This window comes from Pan paniscus, chromosome 5 (genome assembly GCF_029289425.2).
Source record: "Pan paniscus chromosome 5, NHGRI_mPanPan1-v2.0_pri, whole genome shotgun sequence".
Classification (NCBI taxonomy): domain Eukaryota; kingdom Metazoa; phylum Chordata; class Mammalia; order Primates; family Hominidae; genus Pan; species Pan paniscus.
Window position 1 is genome coordinate 58,904,238 of NC_073254.2, and position 18,997 is coordinate 58,923,234.

Here is an 18,997-nt window from a genome sequence, read left to right on the forward strand (position 1 = left end):
CTTATGTTGATGTATTTAATAGTGCCACATATTTCTCTGAGGCTCTATTCATGTTCTTCATTCTTTTTCTCTGTTTAGATTGCATAATTGTTACTGCTCTGTTTTAAAGTTTGTTAATTCTTCTGCCAGTTAACATCTGCTGTTGAGCCTCTCTAGTGAAGTTTACATTTCAGCTTTGTACTTTGTTTTGTTTTGTTTTTTGAGATGGAGTCTTGCTGTGTTGCCAGGCTGGAGTGCAGGTGCGATCTAGGCTCACTGCAAGCTCCACTTCCCGGGTTCACGCCATTTTCCTGCCTCAGCCTCCTGAGTAGCTGGGACTACAGGTGCCCGCCACCACACCCGGCTAATTTTTTGTATTTTTAGTAGAGACGGGGTTTCACCATGTTGGCCAGGATGGTCTCGATCTCTTGACCTCGTGATCTGCCCGCCTCGGCCTTCCAAAATGCTGGGATTACAGTGTGAGCCACCACACCTGGCTACTTTATTTTTTTTTTAATTAAATAAATTTTTTTTTTCATTTTTGTTATTCCATTCCTTTTCTAACTTAGCTGATCAGCTTTGTGCTTTTGAATTTGAGAATTTCCATTTGGTTCTTTTTAAGCATTTCTGTCTCATTACTGATATTCTCTATTTGATGCAACGTTGTTATCATACCTTCCTTTACTTCTTGGTTTCCTTTTGTTCTTGGAACATAATGGCTACTTCCAAGTTTGTTAATCTGACATCTGGTTGCACTCTCAGGCAGTTTCCGTTGCTTGCATTTTTTCTAGCATATGGGTCATTCTTTCCTGTTTCTTTGCATGTCTTATAATTTTTTGTTGGAAACTAGACATTTTAGATGATATATTGTAGCAATTTTGGGTACTCCCCCAGCCTTCATTTATTATTTGATTGTTTACTTGTTTGGCGACTGGTTTATTTTATGTTTTTGAGACGGAGTCTTGCTCTGTCACCCAGGCTGGAGTGCAGTGGCATGATCTCGGCTCACTGCAACTTCTACCTCCTGGGTTCAAGTAGTTCTCTTGCTTCAGCCTCCAGAGTAGCTGGGATTACAGGCACTCTCTACCGTGCCTGGCTAATTTTTGTATTTTTAATAGAGACAGGGTTTCCCCATGTTGGCCAGGCTGGTCTTGTGACCTCAGATGATCCACCTGCCTTGGCCTCCCAAAGTCCTGGGATTACAGACATGAGCCAGCATGTCTGGCCAATTTTAGTCAGTCTATTCTTCCCTTACCTCCTGTGAGAAATGTGAAGCATCTGATATTGCTCCTCACAGGGTATGCTCACAGACACCCTGGGATAGCATGGTTTGGGCAGGGCTCTCTTTGACATTCCTTTCCCTGTTAAGTTTCACTGATTGCCAGCTGTTTACTGTGTTGTTTTCAACAATGTCCTGGGGCATAAGTTGCACTACAAAGTGATCCAGTCAAATTTGGGCTCCTTTGAAGGGATGCTTCCTGATATCAGTGTTTGAGATTTATTCTTACCCCAGAAGGGCTCCTCCCAGCTCTTATTCCCTGTTTCTCTCTGGCAAACTAGTAGGCCTACAGATTTGGTATCTCCATTAAGTCTGTCAAGCTTTTTCCCAACTTGCCTTTTACCAGAACTTCCACTGTTTTTGATAGTACCCTTAGGCTAGAACTTCTCTATACTCTGTTGCAATCAAGTCCTTTTGTTTGAGGAGAGATGTGGATCTCTCAGTTCTATGTCCTGCTTCTTCCCCAGGGCTCTGACAGGACATGTCTCCAAGTGACAGCCCTACTTTATTAGCTGAGTGTTTGGTGGGAAGTAGGGGATGGACAGCAGCCCAAGGTTTCCTTGGCTTGCCCTCCCCGTCCATCCGCAGCGTGGAGCCCTCATCTCATAAGCCAGGGCAAAGGCTATCAGGGCTCCAGTATTCTCAGCAGCACTGTGTCCAAAGCTAGGACTTCTGTTTGGATGGAGGAAGGAAGCCCACTTTTCAGCCACTCTTGATGGAACTTTGCCACCAGAAATACTGATGTCCTAATCCTCCTGGAATGAAAGCCGTATACTGGGAGCTGGAGGGGAGAAGGAGTCCTGGGTTCTTGGCTGCACTTGTGTGGATTGGAATCTCCATTCCTCTGAGCTGGGGGGAAGGAGGGAGTGGGTCTTGATTTAAATATATATATTTTTCTCTTTTTTAAATTAAATTTAATTTTATTATTATTATACTTTAAGTTTTAGGGTACATGTGCACAACGTGCAGGTTAGTTACATATGTATACATGTGCCATGCTGGTGTGCTGCACCCATTAACTCGTCATTTAGCATTAGGTATATCTCCTAAAGCTATCCCTCCCCTCTCCCCCCACCCCACAACAGTCCCCAGAGTGTGATGTTCCCCTTCCTGTGTGCATGTGTTCTCATTGTTCAGTTCCCACCTATGAGTGAGAATATGCGGTGTTTGGTTTTTTGTTCTTGCGATAGTTTACTGAGAATGATGATTTCCAATTTCATCCATGTCCCTACAAAGGACATGAACTCATCATTTTTTATGGCTGCATAGTATTCCATGGTGTATATGTGCCACATTTTCTTAATCCAGTCTATCATTGTTGGACATTTGGGTTGGTTCCAAGTCTTTGCTATTGTGAACAGTGCTGCAGTAAACATACGTGTGCATGTGTCTTTATAGCAGCATGATTTATAGTCCTTTGGGTGTATACCCAGTAATGGGATGGCTGGGTCAAATGGTATTTCTAGTTCTAGATCCCTGAGGAATCGCTACACTGACTTCCACAATGATTGAACTAGTTTACAGTCCTACCAACAGTGTAAAAGTGTTCCTATTTCTCCACATCCTCTCCAGCACCTGTTGTTTCCTGACTTTTTCATGATTTAAATATTATATTCTTGTGTTTCTTACCGAGTTAAAGTAGATTTTCTTGATTTAATGTTTATATATTTGCTGTATCTGCTTCAGATCCTCTTCAGAGACTTTAATTGGTTGTTTTTAAAATATATGTAATTTTCACCATTCTCCCTGGGTAGTGAGTTTATGGAGTTCCTCATGCCGTCATGCTGGAAGTTACTCATAGATACTGTTTTGTAACTTGTTTTCCATCTTTCATATTGTGAATAGCTTTTCTTATCACGAAATCATTACAGTTATAGCAACATAGGAAGATGCAAAGAAAAAAAAGTAAAAATTAAATGGAATTCCACCCTCCAATGACTATCGTTATTAATATTTTGATGGACATCCTTCATATCTCCTCAGGCACATATTCATTGATAGATATGCATACAGTTCTTATGTGTTGCTCTGTAACATGTAAACTTTCTAACATTTTTTACACAGTGGTATGTCTTGGGCCTCTTTCCATATCAGAGTAGATTTATAGCCTTTTAAAAGTTTATGTAAATGTCTGTATAATATCTTATAAATTCATTTAATTTCTTACTGATAGTTGTTTAGATTGTATCCAGCTATCTACTATTATAAACAGTGCTTAGTGAACAGCTTTGTAATTAAGTCCTTGTTCATGGTGTAACTTATTTCCTCAGGCTAAAGGCTAAGGAGTGAAATTGCTGCTCAAAAAATATGAAAATCTTTAGACTATGAATGTGTATTTCTAACTTCTCTTTGGGAAGAGATGCACCAATATACTTTTTCATTACCAGTGCAGCAGACTGTCCATTTTTTGCAGCCTTGCCGTTAAAACAAAACAAAAAACTGAATGGTGTTAATTAGATATGCACAAATGGTACTTGTTAATTTAATTTGTGATTCTTTAATTGTTAAATAAAACTTTTGTCATTTTAGTTACCTGCATTTTTTGCTTTGTGAATTGTTTCCTTTTGCTCTTTTTACACCCTTTGAGTGCATTAAAAAAAAAAAACTTTGCTTAGACTGTTTATATTTAACCATCATACTAGTTGCAAATATTTTTTCCTACTATTTGCCTTTTAATTTCATTTATAAATTTTCATAGTGTTACAGTTAGAAGTTTTATATCTCAAAGCTATTCAATGTGCAGATGAGTGGATTAAAAGGAAAAAAAAGCTGTTGATTTTTTTCATTTGCCATTTATTTAATTTATATTTAGTAAGTACATTTCCATCCAGAGATAAGATATGTATTTACTTGTAGTTCCTTTTGGTTTTTCTTTTTGCCTTATTATGTGTATGTGTGTGTGCACCTTTAAATTAAAACTAGGATTTGTTTTGGTGAATGGTGTGAGGTAAGAGATTTAAATAAATATTTCTTCCCCAAATAAATAGATACTTTTTTTTTTAACTGTATGGGATAATTTATCCCTGTCACATGGCAGATGATTTTCAAAGTGATTTTGCATTCTTTTCAGACGTCTTGCTGCCCTCCAAAAAAGAAGAGAACTTCGAGCAGCTGGCATAGAAATTCAGAAGAAAAGAAAAAGGAAGAGAGGAGTTGATTATAATGCCGAAATCCCATTTGAAAAAAAGCCTGCCCTTGGTTTTTATGATACTTCCGAGGAAAACTACCAAGCTCTTGATGCAGATTTCAGGAAATTAAGACAACAGGATCTTGATGGGGAGCTAAGATCGTAAGTTGCCTTTCTCATTTTGGAAATGGAAAGGAATAGTAGGAGGAGTCTTACGAAGAGCCAAGTATTATCCTTGTCAGAGCCAGATTTTTATTATTTATTTATTTTACATTTTTTAAAATCAATTTTTTTTTTGAGACAGGGTCTTGCTGTGTTGCCCAGGCTGGAGTACAGTGGCACAAACACGGCTTACTGAAGCCTTGACCTCCTGGGCTCAAGCAATCCTCCCACCTCAGCCTCCTGAGTAGCTAGGCCTTCAGGTGCACACCACCACACCTAGCTAATTTTTTTTTATTGTTTTGTAGGGTGGGATCTCCTTTTGTTGTGCAGACTGGTCTCAAACTCCTGGGCTCAAGCGATCCTTCTTAAAGTGTTGGGATTATAGGCATCAGTTACTGTGCCTGGCCTAGATTTTTATTAGTACAATGTGGCCTACATATGGTTTTATTTATTTAATGGATTCATCTTTCTGAGAAAATCAGGGACTGTGGCTATCATGTTTTTAGCACAGAATGGTGTTTATGGCTCTTGAGTTGAAATGCATGGCTCTCAGTTGACTGTTTACTCTTTGAATCACATCTTAACTTTTATGTACATTTATGAGTAGGTTAGTTTTACTAGTGGCTGAGGAATCTGTCAAAATTGAGTGGTATTTTTAGCCTTAAAAAACAATTTTTTTTTTTTAAGACAAGGTCTCACTCTTATCACCCAGGCTGGAGCGCAGTGGCATGATCACAGCTCACTGTATCCACCTCCCAGGCTCAAGCAGTCCTTCCACCTCAACCTCTCAAGTAGCTGGGAGTACAGATGTGTGCCACCATGACTGGCTAATTTTTTATTTTTTGTAGAGAGGTGGGTCTTGCCATGTTATCCATGCTGGCCTTGAACTCCTAGGCTCAAGCTACCCTCCCTTTGCGTCCCTCACAAAGTGTTGGGATTACAGGCATGAGTCACCACTCCTGGCCCTTTTAGTCTTTTCTAGTGAAAAATTTTACCTTGTTTTTATTAAGATGAAATTAAAAGAAAAAACTTACTGATCCTTTCACTTGATGGGATAAATATACATTTATAAAATCTTTATGTTTTAGGGCATAGCAGATTTTCCCTATTTCTTGAGATTTTTAGTTTCTTTAAATCTCATATCTGAATATTGTAGGGAGAGTATTTTATGGTTGTCAAGGATTTTTTAAAGTTTTCTACTCCGTTGACCTTTCATTTCTGTTGACATGAATTGTTACGAAACAACAGCTATCAGCCATTGTAAAATAGGATTTTCTTAGATGTACTCCATTGTATTTATTCCTCAGATTAGGACTTTGCTTTAGGTAGGCTCTACAAATAAAGAGATTGAACAGGAAAACTATTCATTTGGAAGGAGTACTAAGTGGGGGAGGCAAGAAAGACACACAGAAGGGGAGGAGGTGTTCCTGGAGCTTTGAAAGACTGCTTTGAGCCTGTCTTTAGGCTTCCTAACCATGTTTAGATGTCGCTTGTCAGTATTAAGACAGCCTTTTTAAAAAAGTTGTGAACTTTAAGAATCATGACAATTTAATAACAAGTTTTAAAGGGAAATTTAAAAATTATGTTTTAATTTTATTTCTTTCATACACGTTTTCCTTTTTACATACTTGTCATACTTTTTCCTATGTGCACACGTTTTTATTGAATGTATTCATAATATAGGAATAGTTTTTGTTTTGACATTATGTGGAATGTTTTGTTTATCACAATCTTCATACTTATATGTTTTAATATTTAGTACTTCAATTAGGGTACCTTATTAATAATTTTGTTGCTATTCTGAGTTTGCTTTTATCTTGAATATAGTCAGTAATGGTGTAGGGGACTACTTAATGTATATTGTTTTTACCTTTTTTTAGCTATTTTCTTTTTTTTTTTGAGATGGAGTCTTTCTCTATTGCCCAGGCTGGAGTATAGTGGTGCGATCTCAGCTCACTGCAACCTCTGTCTCCCGGGTTCTAATGATTCTCCTGCCTCAGCCTCCCGAGTAGCTGGGATTACAGGCACGCACTACTATGCCTGGCTAATTTTTGTATTTTTAGTAGAGATGGGGTTTCGCCACGTTGGCCAGGCTGGTCTTGAACTCCTGACCTCAGGTAATCCACCCACCTTGGCCTCCCAAAGTGCTGGGATTACAGGCGTGAGCCATTGCGCCTGGCCTTTTCAGTTATTTTTTTAGAAATGAGGTTGTTTGTTCAAAGGGTTTAAGTATTTGTATGGATTTTAATGTTTTTGGCTATATGTAACTTAAAAATCTCTTTTCTACTTTGATCCATGACAGTGAAAAAGAAGGAAGAGATAGAAAAAAAGACAAACAGCATTTGAAAAGGAAAAAAGAATCTGATTTACCATCAGCTATTCTTCAAACTAGTGGTGTTTCTGAATTTACTAAAAAGAGAAGCAAACTAGTACTTCCTGCCCCTCAGGTAATCTGATAAAAGCAAATTTTTCACTATGTGAATTTATATGCTTATATCATTTATTCAGCAAATGTTTGAAGGCCTGTGTACCAGGTTTGTGCTGGATGCTCTTAAGAAATTCACAGTTTAATGGGTGAGACACACATAAAAACAAGTAATTGTGGGCTGGCTGTGGTGGCCCACACCTGTTATTTCAGCACTTTGGGAGACCAGGACGGGCGGATCACCTGAGGTCAGGAGTTCAAGACAGAAGGAGTTCCTGCCCAGCGTGGTGAAACCCTGTCTCTACTGAAAATACAAAAATTAGGCGGGATGGTGGCACACACCTGTAATCGCAGCTACTTGGGAGGCTGAAGCAGGAGAATCACTGGAACCCGGGAGGTGGAGGTTGCAGTGAGCCAAGATGGTGCCACTGCACTCCAGCTTGGGTGACAGAGTGAGACTCTGTCTCAAAAAACAACAACAACAACAAAAAAAACCAAAAAAAAAAAAAACCCACAAGTAATTGTGATATAGTATGATAAGATAGCTTCAGCTTCTCTGTATAAATTATTGTATCAGATCTTAAACTGCTCATATGATGGTTTGGTAAGTAATTATCAGCTCTTAACATTTTGTCAACAGGGTAGGGCTTTAGGCTTCTTTTTGTAGCTGATGAGGGTAAAGGTGTGGTTTGGCTTTGTGGACTTTAAGCTGCCTTCTCCCAGGGAATGTTTTGTTGTGGTATGCTTCTCTTTTTTGAGACAACAGTTGTGAAAGTCAATGTGGGAGTTGTGGAGAAAAGCGATACAAACATTCTTTCATTCAGCTTATTACAGGCTGTATTCTTTTGACTTACTATAGTTGGTCAGAAACATGGGACCTTAGGGTAACCTTTTTTTTTTTTTTGAGACGGAGTCTCGCTCTGTCGCCAGGCTGGAGTACCGTGGTGCCATCTAGGCTCACTGCAACCTCCGCCTTCCGTGTTCAAGCGATTCTCCTGCCTCAGCCTTCCAAATAGCTGGAACTGTAGGCGTGCGCCACCACGCCCCACTAATTTTTGTATATTTACTAGAGACAGGGTTTCACCATGTTGGCCAGGATGGTCTCGATTTCTTGACTTCGTGAGCTACCATCTACCCACCTCGGCCTCCCAAAGTGCTGGGATTATAGGCATGAGCCACCGTGCCCAGCTAACCCTTTTTTTTTTCTGTTTTGAGTAAGTACAGCTTTGTAGAATTGGACAGATTTAATGGTGCAGAGGAAAGGACTTAGGAGACCAGAAGAACTCTTTTCCCACATGAGCATATTGGCTGCATCAACACAAGATTCTTGGGCATAAACGAGTTTTGTCATATCCTGACATTCCTAGTGGGGATATTTATTAAACTGAAATTTTGTCTTTAATTTTTTTCTTAGTACACCTTAGGATATTTATTTTGGTAAAATTACTAACACAACACCTTTAGATTTTCTTAGGGATCTTGTGGCTCACTGGACTCTTTCTGTGTGATATTTTAGTTGGTTTTCAGTCTTCCTCCTCCAATTTTGTATAAATACTGCTATTTTACATTCTTGGTACGTTGATATGTTGATTTGAAAGAATTTCAGGATAGAGATACAGCCTTTGTAGCTTGATTCTATATCATATGTGAATTTTCCCCTCACATTCTGTAGGGAAGGCTTTCTAAAGCTATATTATGGAAACTTTCAAAGCCACAAAAAAGATGAGTACTACTGTGAACTCGTGATATTAATCACACAGCTTCAGCAATTCATTTTTCTGGAATATGGAAATTTAAAGCTGTGTCAGCTCTCAGTTAAAATGTTGGTTTTTTTTTTTTTTCAATAGAGACAGTTTTGCTGTGTTGCCCAGGTAGGTCCCGAACTCCTGGGCTCAAACAGTTTGCCCTCCTAGGCCTCCCAGAGTGTTGGGATTACAAGTGTGAGCCACTGTGCCTGGCCTCAGTTAAAATGTTGCTTACTATGATAATTGTGTCCTTTTAGATTTCAGATGCAGAACTCCAGGAAGTTGTAAAAGTAGGCCAAGCGAGTGAAATTGCACGTCAAACTGCCGAGGAATCTGGCATAACAAATTCTGCTTCCAGTACACTTTTGTCTGAGTACAATGTCACCAACAACAGCGTTGCTCTTAGAACACCACGAACGCCAGCTTCCCAGGACAGAATTCTGCAGGTAACGTGTCACGTAGTAGAATGAGCCTTTTACTTTGTTTGTTGTCCTTAGAAGTATCATGCAGGAGAACTAAGCGGTTTGGTTGTGTTTCTTTTAGTGTAAATGGTTTGAAACTGAGTCCTGAATGCATAGATCTTGCAATATTTCTGTAGTAGGGAAGCTAAATAGATTCAGCAATCAGGTAGTTTTATTTTCACATTTATTAAAATTCGTAATTTTTTGAAGCCAGCCCTTCTACCTTCATTAGTCTTTTGTACCTGTCAGTAAAGCATAGTTTTGTAAAATTTGACATTGCCTACCAATCCTAGAAAGAAAGAAATACTTCCTTGCATTTCTGTACTTAGCTTCACATAGTGTGCCCGCAGTTCTACTTTCTTCCCTCTCTCTAACAAGTGGGGTAGACACAGCTTTGTGTGTTCCCAGGGTGTCTGTATACCAGAGAATATCCAAACCTACAAAACATAGTTGGGTCTTTTGGTACACTTACATCTCATTTCCTCATCTCTAATAGTCAGGAATATAATTTTAAGGCTTTGATTCGCAGCAAACAGTTGTGTAAGGGTTAGCAAGAAAAACACTTGTGCCCCTCATCCATAGAGGTGCCTGTTACAACTCTTTGTTTTACTTACCGCTAAAAGATCTTTGTTACTCATTGACCATTTTCAGTTTTAGGCATTATCTGTTGTTTTTCCACATAGAATTTGACATTTGGCTTTCACACCCTCTGTGTCCGTCATGCATACATTTTCTATTCCCCTATTGTCTGTTATAATTTGGTTAACTTTATATTCTTGGTTTATCTTATGACTCTGTAAATCCTATTCATTGCTAAACCATGAATTACCTTATAATTTGTGTAAGTTATACAAATACGTAATATTCGTACATATAGTATGTAATCCATAGCATACCATTGTACTTTGTGGTATAGTATTTTGTTTTTCTTGGAGCTAATACTTGTTTTATACAGTTGCTAAGTTTTTTGACTAAGCAGTAATTCAACTCTAGACTACGCTGGCTGTGTCTGTTTTCTCTAACCTGTGCTGACTTTAGATAGTCTCATCTTTTTGAAGAAATCTTTCTTAGAACTTCCGAATGTTCTTGCCTGGACTCATTATTCTTCAGGGCTTGTTTATAGCTTGTTCTTTTGATTTCCCTTCATTGTCACCCTAGAGAGTCCCTTGGATCCCCTCTTTCCAGGCTCCCATGTCTTTGGCTTTCTTGGTTTACTCCCTTGTTCAATGAAGAATATCATTCAGTAGCTTTCAGAGAAAGGGTTCATAGGAGGTAGAATTTTTTTTATTAGTTTTTTTTCATTGATAAGGATAAATTGTATCTATTTATGGTGTACAGTATGATGTTTTGATATATGTATACCTTATGGAATGGCTAAGTCAAGCTGTTTAACATGTGCATTACTTCACATATTTATCACTTTTTTGTGGTAAGAACACTTAAAATCTACCCTTAGCAATGTTCAAATGTACAGTGTACTGTTATTCACTATAATCACTGTAATGTATAATATCTTGAACTTATTTCTCCTGTCTTACTGAAATTTTGTGTCCTTTGACAGATATCTCCCTGGTTCCCTCACCCCTCAGCCTCTAGTAACCACCATTTTACTCTTTTTCTGTGAGTTTGACTTTTTTAGATCCCACAAATAAGTAAAATCATGGGGAATTTGTCTTTCTCTATCTGGCTTACTTGATGTAATGTCCTTCAGTTTCATCCACGTTGTCACAAATGACAGGATTTCTTTTTTAAGGCTGAATAGTATTTTATTGTGTTTACGTATCACATATTTTTAAATTCATTTCTCCACTGGTGGACCCTTAGGTTGTTTCCAGAAGTAGAATTTTTCAAGATCTTGCATATCTGTAAATTACTAATCTACCCTCTTGGTTGATAGTATAACTGGGTATAGAATCCCAGATTGCAGTGGTTTTTGTTCACTGTGTTGAAGGTAGCACTGCAAGGTCTTCTGGCTTCCACTGTTGCTCTTGAGACCTCCTATACTGTTGAGTTTGTTAAAAGTAAACCTCGTTTTTTCTTTTCTTGAAGCTTACATTATCTTACATGATTTATGATGCATGTTTCTTGGTGAAGGTCTTTTTCAACCACTTTGGATCTTTTCATTCCAGAGACTCATGGCCTTCAATTTTGTAAAATTATTTTGAATTAAAATTGTTTTTCTCCCTTTCATTGATCTCTTTATGAACCTCCAGGTTTTCTATTAATTCCTCTGCAGTTTTCTATCTTATTGATTTTGATTTATTTGTAGGAGGTTTTCTCAATTTTATCTTTATTCAGTTTTTAATTTACTATCATATATGTAATGTTTAAGAGCTTTTTAAAATTTTGTTCAGTATTTTTTTTTTACCATCTCTTATTTCATGAGTATCTTATTTCTCTGAGGCTGTTAATGATGGTTTTGTTTTTATAAGTTTTCTTTTCCTTGCATAGTTTCTAAGTTTTTTGTTTTGTTTCCTTTCTGTCTTTCCTTATGGGTATTTCCTCAAATGTCCGGTGCTCTTTGCCTGTGTCTAGAAGTGGGTGGGGGGCAATCACAAGCTGATTGGAAGCTCCTTAGGTGTGGGTAGGGCTCCTTGACTCCTGGCTTCCCTGGAGGCTGATCTGGCTGGGATGTTTCACTGGGAGAGTTCTTGATGTCAGTGTTAGTTCTTTTGGATCAGTGTTAGTTGTTTTTGCTTAGGTTAGTCATATTCCTCAGAGAAGTAATTTCCAGTCTCCTATCTACAGGGTATAAAGTTGGCCAGTCTCTGGGAACCTAGTTGGGGAAAAAGGCTGGATGTCTCCAATCTAAAATAAAAACTTCTGCTTCATTTCTCTATTTTCATAGTGATAATTTTGCTCTTAAGTCTTCCTGGTATTCTCTGGTTTAGAAATCTTTTTTGTACTCTCTTCAGAGAGTAAAGCCCCTCTGATTTTTGTAAATCCTGTGAGAGAGAGAGAGAGAGAGAGAGAGAGAGTGTGTGTGTGTGTGTGACTAAAAATCCTATAGACTTTGTTTTTTATTATCACTCTTTTTCTTCTCATTTTATATTGTTTCGTGAAAGTTTACAAAATTATGGCACACTAGTTATTAGCCAGCTCAAGGCTTTGAGGAGGTCTGAACATAGGGTTTCTCAAGTAAATAAGTAAAATATCTAGCATATCAGAAGCTTTAAAAACAATAATGTGATCTTGCATTTATTTCCTTGGATTCTGAACACAAGTAAGGAATGTGTTTCAGGGTGTTCAAGGCCAGGTAAAGTGTCAGATAAGCCTGTTCGGGCAGACTGGGAAAGAGAAAACCTAACCACTCACAGAGGAAATATGGAGGGACCTAAACAGTCCAGAATACAGACAGGAATCCACTTAAACTGTATAGACCTGTTAATAACAGGGGGCAATAATGGCTATAGGTATTGTAAGAATCCCACTAGCCAGCTTCTCCTGGTGGCCCTGAAGTGATGGAGACGCTTCTGATAGAGGCTCTGTCAGTGTTACATGGCTTAGTATTGCTCATGCATGTGCAGCACTTATCCAGCCCTTTCATTAAAATACAGAGCATGCTTTCCTGGTTCTGTCACTTTATCCACGCCTCAGCCTTTCAGATGTCTCCACTTCTGTGACAGATAGGAATAACCTGTCCCCCACTTTTTTTTTTTTCAGACGGGGTCTCACTCCCATTACCCAGGCTGGAGTGCAGTGGCATGATCACGGCCACTGTGCCCAGCCAGTTTTTTTACTTTTAGTAGAGACAGGGTTTCGCCATATTGCCCCAGGCTGGTCTCGAATTCCTGGGTTCAAGTGATCTGCCCGCCTTGGCCTCTCAGAGTGCTGGGGATTACAGGCATGAACCACTGCACCTGACCCCCCACTTTTTTCAGTGGTGCTGTTTGAAGAAGTTTGCAAGTGTGAATATTCACACTTGAAATTAAAAAAAATAGTTTTTTTTTTTAATTTTGGGAAAAAATTACACTATAGGACAATATAAGGGACATTTAATGGAACTCCTTTCATGGTTTTTAAACAGTTTTATTGAGATACCATTCTTACCGAATTCACCCATTTTTACTGTATTTACCGAGTTGTATAACCATCACCACAGTCAATTTTAGAATAATTTCATCATCCAGAAAGAAAACCCATACCCATTAGCAGTCATTCCCCATTCCCCTCAAACCTGCCAAGTTTTCAGGCACCCATTAATCTACTTTGTGTCTCTATAGAGTTCCCTATTCTGCACATATATGTAAATGAAATCATATAATATATGATGTTTTGTGACTGGCTTTTTTCACTTTGCATAATATCGTCAAGGTTCATCCATGTTGTAGCTTATATCAGTACTTTATTCCTTTTTGTCATTGCATAATATTCCATCGTATGAATATACCATGTTTTGTTTATCCACTTATCAGCTGATAGACACTTGAGTTGTTTCTACCTTTTGACTGTTAGGAATAATGCTGCTTTGAACAGATGTTTGTGTGGACGTGTTTTTTTCCTTACTCTTGCATATATACCTAGGAGTGGAATTACTGGGTCCTATGGTGATTATGTTTAACTTTATGAGGAACTGCCAGACTGTTTTCCAAAGTCGCTGCACCATTTTATTTGTTTATTTTTGAGACACGGTCTTGCTCTGTTGCCCAGGCTGGAGTGCAGTGGTGCAATCGTGGCTCACCGAAGCCTTGACCTCTTGGGCTCAAGCGATCCTCCCAACTTGGCCTCCCGAGTAGCTGGTACTACAGGCATGCACTACCAGGCCCAATTAATTTTCTAATTTTTTGTAGAGATGGGGGGTCTCACTGTGTTGCCCAGGCTGGTCTTGAACTCCTGACCTCAAGTGATCCTTCTGCCTCAGCCTCCCAAAACGCTGGGATTACAGGCATCAGCCACCGTGCCTAGCACATTGTACGTTTTTATTAGGAATGTGGAAGGGTTCTAATTCTTTACATCCTCACCAACACTTGTTTTCTGTCTTTTTGATTATAGCCATCTTGTAGTCAAACAGATCCTAGTTGTGAAGTGATATCTTGTGTTTTTGATTTGCATTTCCCTAATAGCTAATGCCATTTCATGTGCTTATTGGTTATTTTTATATCTTTGTTGTTGTTGTTATTGAGACAGGGTCTTGCTCTGTCACACAGGCTGGAGTGCAGTGGCACCATTATGGCTCACTGCAGACTCAACTTCTCAGGTTCAAGCAGCCCTCCCACCACAGCCTCTCAAGTTGCTGGGACTACAGGTGTGCACCACTGTGCCTGGCTAATTTTTTATTTTTGTAGAGATGGGATCTCACTATGTTGTCCAGGCTAGTCTCGAAGACCTAGGTTCAAGCGATCCTCCCACCTTGGCCTCCCAAAGTGTTGGGATTACAGGCGTGAGCCACTGTGCCTGGCCTGGCCTGTGTGTGTGTGTGTGTGTGTGTGTGTGTGTGTGTGTGTGTGTATATATATATATATATATTTTTTTTTTTAGAAATAGCTATTCATATTCTTTACTCATTTTTAAATTGGGTTATCTTTTTTTTTTTAATTTAAAAAATTTTTTGTAGAGACAGGGTCTTGCTGGTGTTACGTAGGCTGGTTTTGAACTCCTGGCTTCAAGATTCTCCCACCCCAGTCTCCCAAAGTGCTAGAATTATATACGTGAACCATTGCACCTGACTGGGTTTTTTATAATTGTAAGAGTTCTTTGTATATTCTGGATATAAGTTCCTTATCTGATATATAACTTGCAGATGTTTCCTCTCATTTTGTAGGTTGTGTTTTCACTTTCTTGATGTTCTCATTTGCAGTACAGAAGGCTTATATTTTCATGAAGTATAGTTTAGCTATCTTTTTCTTTTTTGCTTATGCATTTAATCTTATCCAAGAAATTCTTTCCAACCCTGGGTCATGAAGAGTTATTCCCATGTTTTTTCCTCAGATTTTATAGTTTTAGTGCTTACATTTAGGTCTGTGATCCACTTTGAGTTAGTTTTTTATGTACTGTTAGGTATGGATCTACCTTCATTCTTGGGCATGTGGATATCCAGTTTTCCTAACACAATTTGTTGTAAAGACTGTTCTTTTCCCGTTGTATGTTCTTAGCAGCCCTTAAAAAATCAATTGACCATTAATGTAAGGGTTTATTTCTGGACTTTCAATTCTATCTCATTGATCTATTATCTATCCTGTGCCAGTACCACACTGTCTTAATTCCTATAGCCTTGTAGTATCCTTTTGTGTTTTTAATAGGCTTTTTAACTGATTGTTAAAGAATATTGAAGTAATGAGTGAATGTTAACTGGGAGCGTAGTAGTTATTTTGAAAAAGCACAAAACAGGTTTAGAACCTGAGCCATATGCAGTAAGTTTGGGGCTTGTAACTTTGGATTTCTCTTCTAAAAGATGTGGGGGAAGTTATATATTTGTTGGAATTGGGTTTAGCTGTAATAGAAAACCTCTAACAGTGGCCTAAATAGAATAGAGGTTTATTTCTGTTTCATGTTCTAAGTGTTGAGAGATAAATCAAACTGGGGCTTGTGTGGCACTCCCTGGTGTCAGGGACCTGGGCACCTGCTTTTTTGTCCTCCCCCATGTCAGGTTTCTCTTCTTAGTTTCTCCTTGTGGCAGGTACAGTCGCTGCAGGGCCAGCCGTCATGTTTGCATATAGCCTGCAAGAAGGAGGAAAAAGGGCACACCCTTTCCCTTCTTAAGAACGCATCTCTTGCACACATCATTCTGTCTATCCTGCAGGCCAGAACTTAGGCACACATGTCCTAGCTACTGGGACATGTGATATTTGTTCTGGGTAGCCAGGTGCTGGTTAAGAATTGAGGCTTCTGTTACTATGGAGGAAGAGAATGGGTGCTTGGTGACAAGAAGTCTCTGCCACAGTAAAATAAGTATCTACTAATGAAAATGATTATGATTGGTTGAAGCCCTTTGGAACCTCTAAGATGAACTGACAGAAGTTGAGATTTAGTCTAGTCTGTGACATATTTTTTTGTAAAATTTTGATAAATTTTGTTTTCACTTCGTGAGCTTTTATTGGTTCAGTGTCTGTTCTATGTGTGATAAAGGTGGTACCTCTGGCTGCTGTTGTGTGTAGCTAGGGATAAGAGGAGTTTTGCTTCTGTCTCTTGGCCTCCTCTGATGTAGTCTAGGGTATATCAGTCAAGATTTAATTAAGGAAACAGAACCACTAGGAAAATCATGGAATAAGGAATTTGTTAGAGGAATTAGTCCCATATACAGTTATGGGAAAAGCAGGGCATTAAAGGTCTGAAAAGGAGTGTTAAAGATTGGAGAAAGGTCACCAGCCCTGGTGTGGAGTGAGTCGTAGCTTACAGGGAAATCTGGAGGCCAGGCATGGAAGTCTGGAGGGTTGTTGACTCTTTGTCACTACTGTTTCTGTGAGTTTGAAGCAGAAGTCTGGTCACCAGGGCTGCCTATAAAGGAGGAGAATTGGATATATGGAGCCAGTGGGGTGCAAGGACACACTGAAACTTGCCAGCTCCTCTGCAAGTCTGTCACTACCTCTGACCAATGATGGCCTTCAGAGTGTAGTGGTTGCTACTTCACCTCTGTCACCTCTGCTTCTCCTTCTGCCTCTACCTCTGTTTTACTTTTGATGAACTCTACTCAGTACCAAGAGGGAAGAGGATTCTGGGAAACATCCCAGTGTAACCAGGTCGACAAAGGATAATTCACCACATAGGAGATAGCTCTCAGATGCACCGGCATTTTACTGGGCCAATCTCATACTGGGCCAAACTCCCCCACTCCTTAGCCACACCATTTTTGGGAGTGTTGCCTATTTGTAATTTTGGCACATATGGTATTTCACGTCACCCACTCTTCCAGGAATATATACTTTTGCCATTTGATTCTTATTTCTCCTCTTTCCTATGCAGAAGATCTAAGCCTACATACGTTTCTTTCTAGTAAATGCTTTATATTTGGAATAGCAAAAAGGACACACACAGGGCCTTTGATAATGTGAAATTCAAGTTTTTTTCATGAATAAAGATATACAGAATAATGGAATAAGTCTTGCTCTGGTTATTTTCATTTTGCCTCAAAATTTAGTGATTTAGTGCATTTTACTATGCTTATGACTTCTGTGAGTCAGGAATTCAGACAGGGCACAGAAGGAGTGGTTAGTCTGTGCTCCATGATGTCTAGGGCCTTAGGAGGACTCAGCAGTTCTGTGTGATTTGATGGATAGGGGATAGAGTCATTTGGAGGTGTTGTCTTTCCATGTCTGGTGGTTGATGCTGGCTGTTGGTGGGGTGGGTCCTCAGCTGGGAATGTGGAGTGAATCTGCATGTGGTCTTTCCATGTGGCTTGGGCTTTCTCATAGTGTAGTGGTCTCAGAACAGTTGAACTTCTCACGTGGTATCTCAAGGCTCCACTGTGAGTGCGGTGGGAAGCTGCGTTATTTTTTCTAAACTAACCTGGGAGGTCAAGCATTGTCACTTTTGTTGTGTTCTGTTGGTTTCAGGTGAATCACAAGCCCACCTAGATTTATGGGGAGGGAACATAGACCCTACCTCTTGATGGAAGGAGTATCACAGTTGGATTTTAAGAACATGAAACATGAGAGAGAAGGTTGTGACCATCTTTGGAAAATAAACTTTGCCACAGGCCCTAAGTTGGACATAAAGAGATTTATGGGTACAAAGATAGCACTGAGGACAGGGTTACAGTAAAGGGGCTAAAGAGAACGTGGTCACTTCTGCCTAAAGAGATCAGCAAGACTTCTGAAAGGGACCTGACCCCCACAAGTTGTTTTCTTGTGCAGTGGAAAGGTTGCTTGGGAGTATCTTAAGTTCCCAGTAGAAGAAACAGACCTCAGAGATACTAATGAAGACTGGATAGAGAATTCAGTGGTGAAGCCAGACTAAAACCCAGGCATTCAGACATTTGGCCTAAGCTGGGAAATTTGAATTCTTGTAATAGTAATTTCATATGTGAGGCCACAAAACACACCTCTACACATAAAACTTTATTTGATGTATAAAACTTTTTAAAAATTTTATTATTATTATACTTTAAGTTTTAGGGTACATGTGCACAATGTGCAGGTCTGTTACATATGTATACATGTGCCATGTTGCTGTGCTGCACCCATTAACTCCTCATTTAACATTAGGTATATCTCCTAATGCTATCCCTCCCCCCTCCCCCCACCCTCCAACAGTCCCCGGAGTGTGATGTTCCCCTTCCTGTGTCCATGTGTTCTCATTGTTCAATTCCCACCTATGAGTGAGAACATGTGGTGTTTGGTTTTTTGTCCTTGCGATAGTTTGCTGAGAATGATGGTTTCCAATTTCATCCATGTCCCTACAAAGGACATGAACTCATCATTTTTTATGGCTGCATAGTATTCCATGGTGTATATGTGCTACATTTTCTTAATCCAGTCTATCATTGTTGGACATTTGGGTTGGTTCCAAGTCTTTGCTATTGTGAATAGTGCCGCAGTAAACATACGTGTGCATGTGTCTTTATAGCAGCATGATTTATAATCCTTTGGGTATATACCCAGTAATGGGATGGCTGGGTCAAATGGTATTTCTAGTTCTAGATCCCTGAGGAATCGCCACACTGACTTCCACAATGGTTGAACTAGTTTACAGTCCCACCAACAGTGTAAAAGTGTTCCTATTTCTCCACATCCTCTCCAGCACCTGTTGTTTCCTGACTTTTTAATGATTGCCATTCTAACTGGTGTGAGATGGTATCTCCTTGTGGTTTTGATTTGCATTTCTCTGATGGCCAGTGATGATGAGCATTTTTTCATGTGTTTTTTGGCTGCATAAATGTCTTCT

General features: G+C 39.2%; 1 protein-coding gene across 1 annotated transcript in view; it reads left to right on the top strand.

Moving 5' to 3' along the window:
• CDC5L (cell division cycle 5 like) overlaps window positions 1–18,997 on the top strand; it is a 64,444-nt gene that overhangs the window by 13,125 nt on the left and 32,322 nt on the right. Inside the window, exons 6-8 of the mRNA XM_034962199.3 lie at window positions 4,329–4,547; window positions 6,850–6,994; window positions 8,975–9,163. Of these exons, the coding sequence (XP_034818090.1) occupies window positions 4,329–4,547; window positions 6,850–6,994; window positions 8,975–9,163 (553 nt within the window). The remainder of the gene's footprint in view (window positions 1–4,328; window positions 4,548–6,849; window positions 6,995–8,974; window positions 9,164–18,997) is intronic.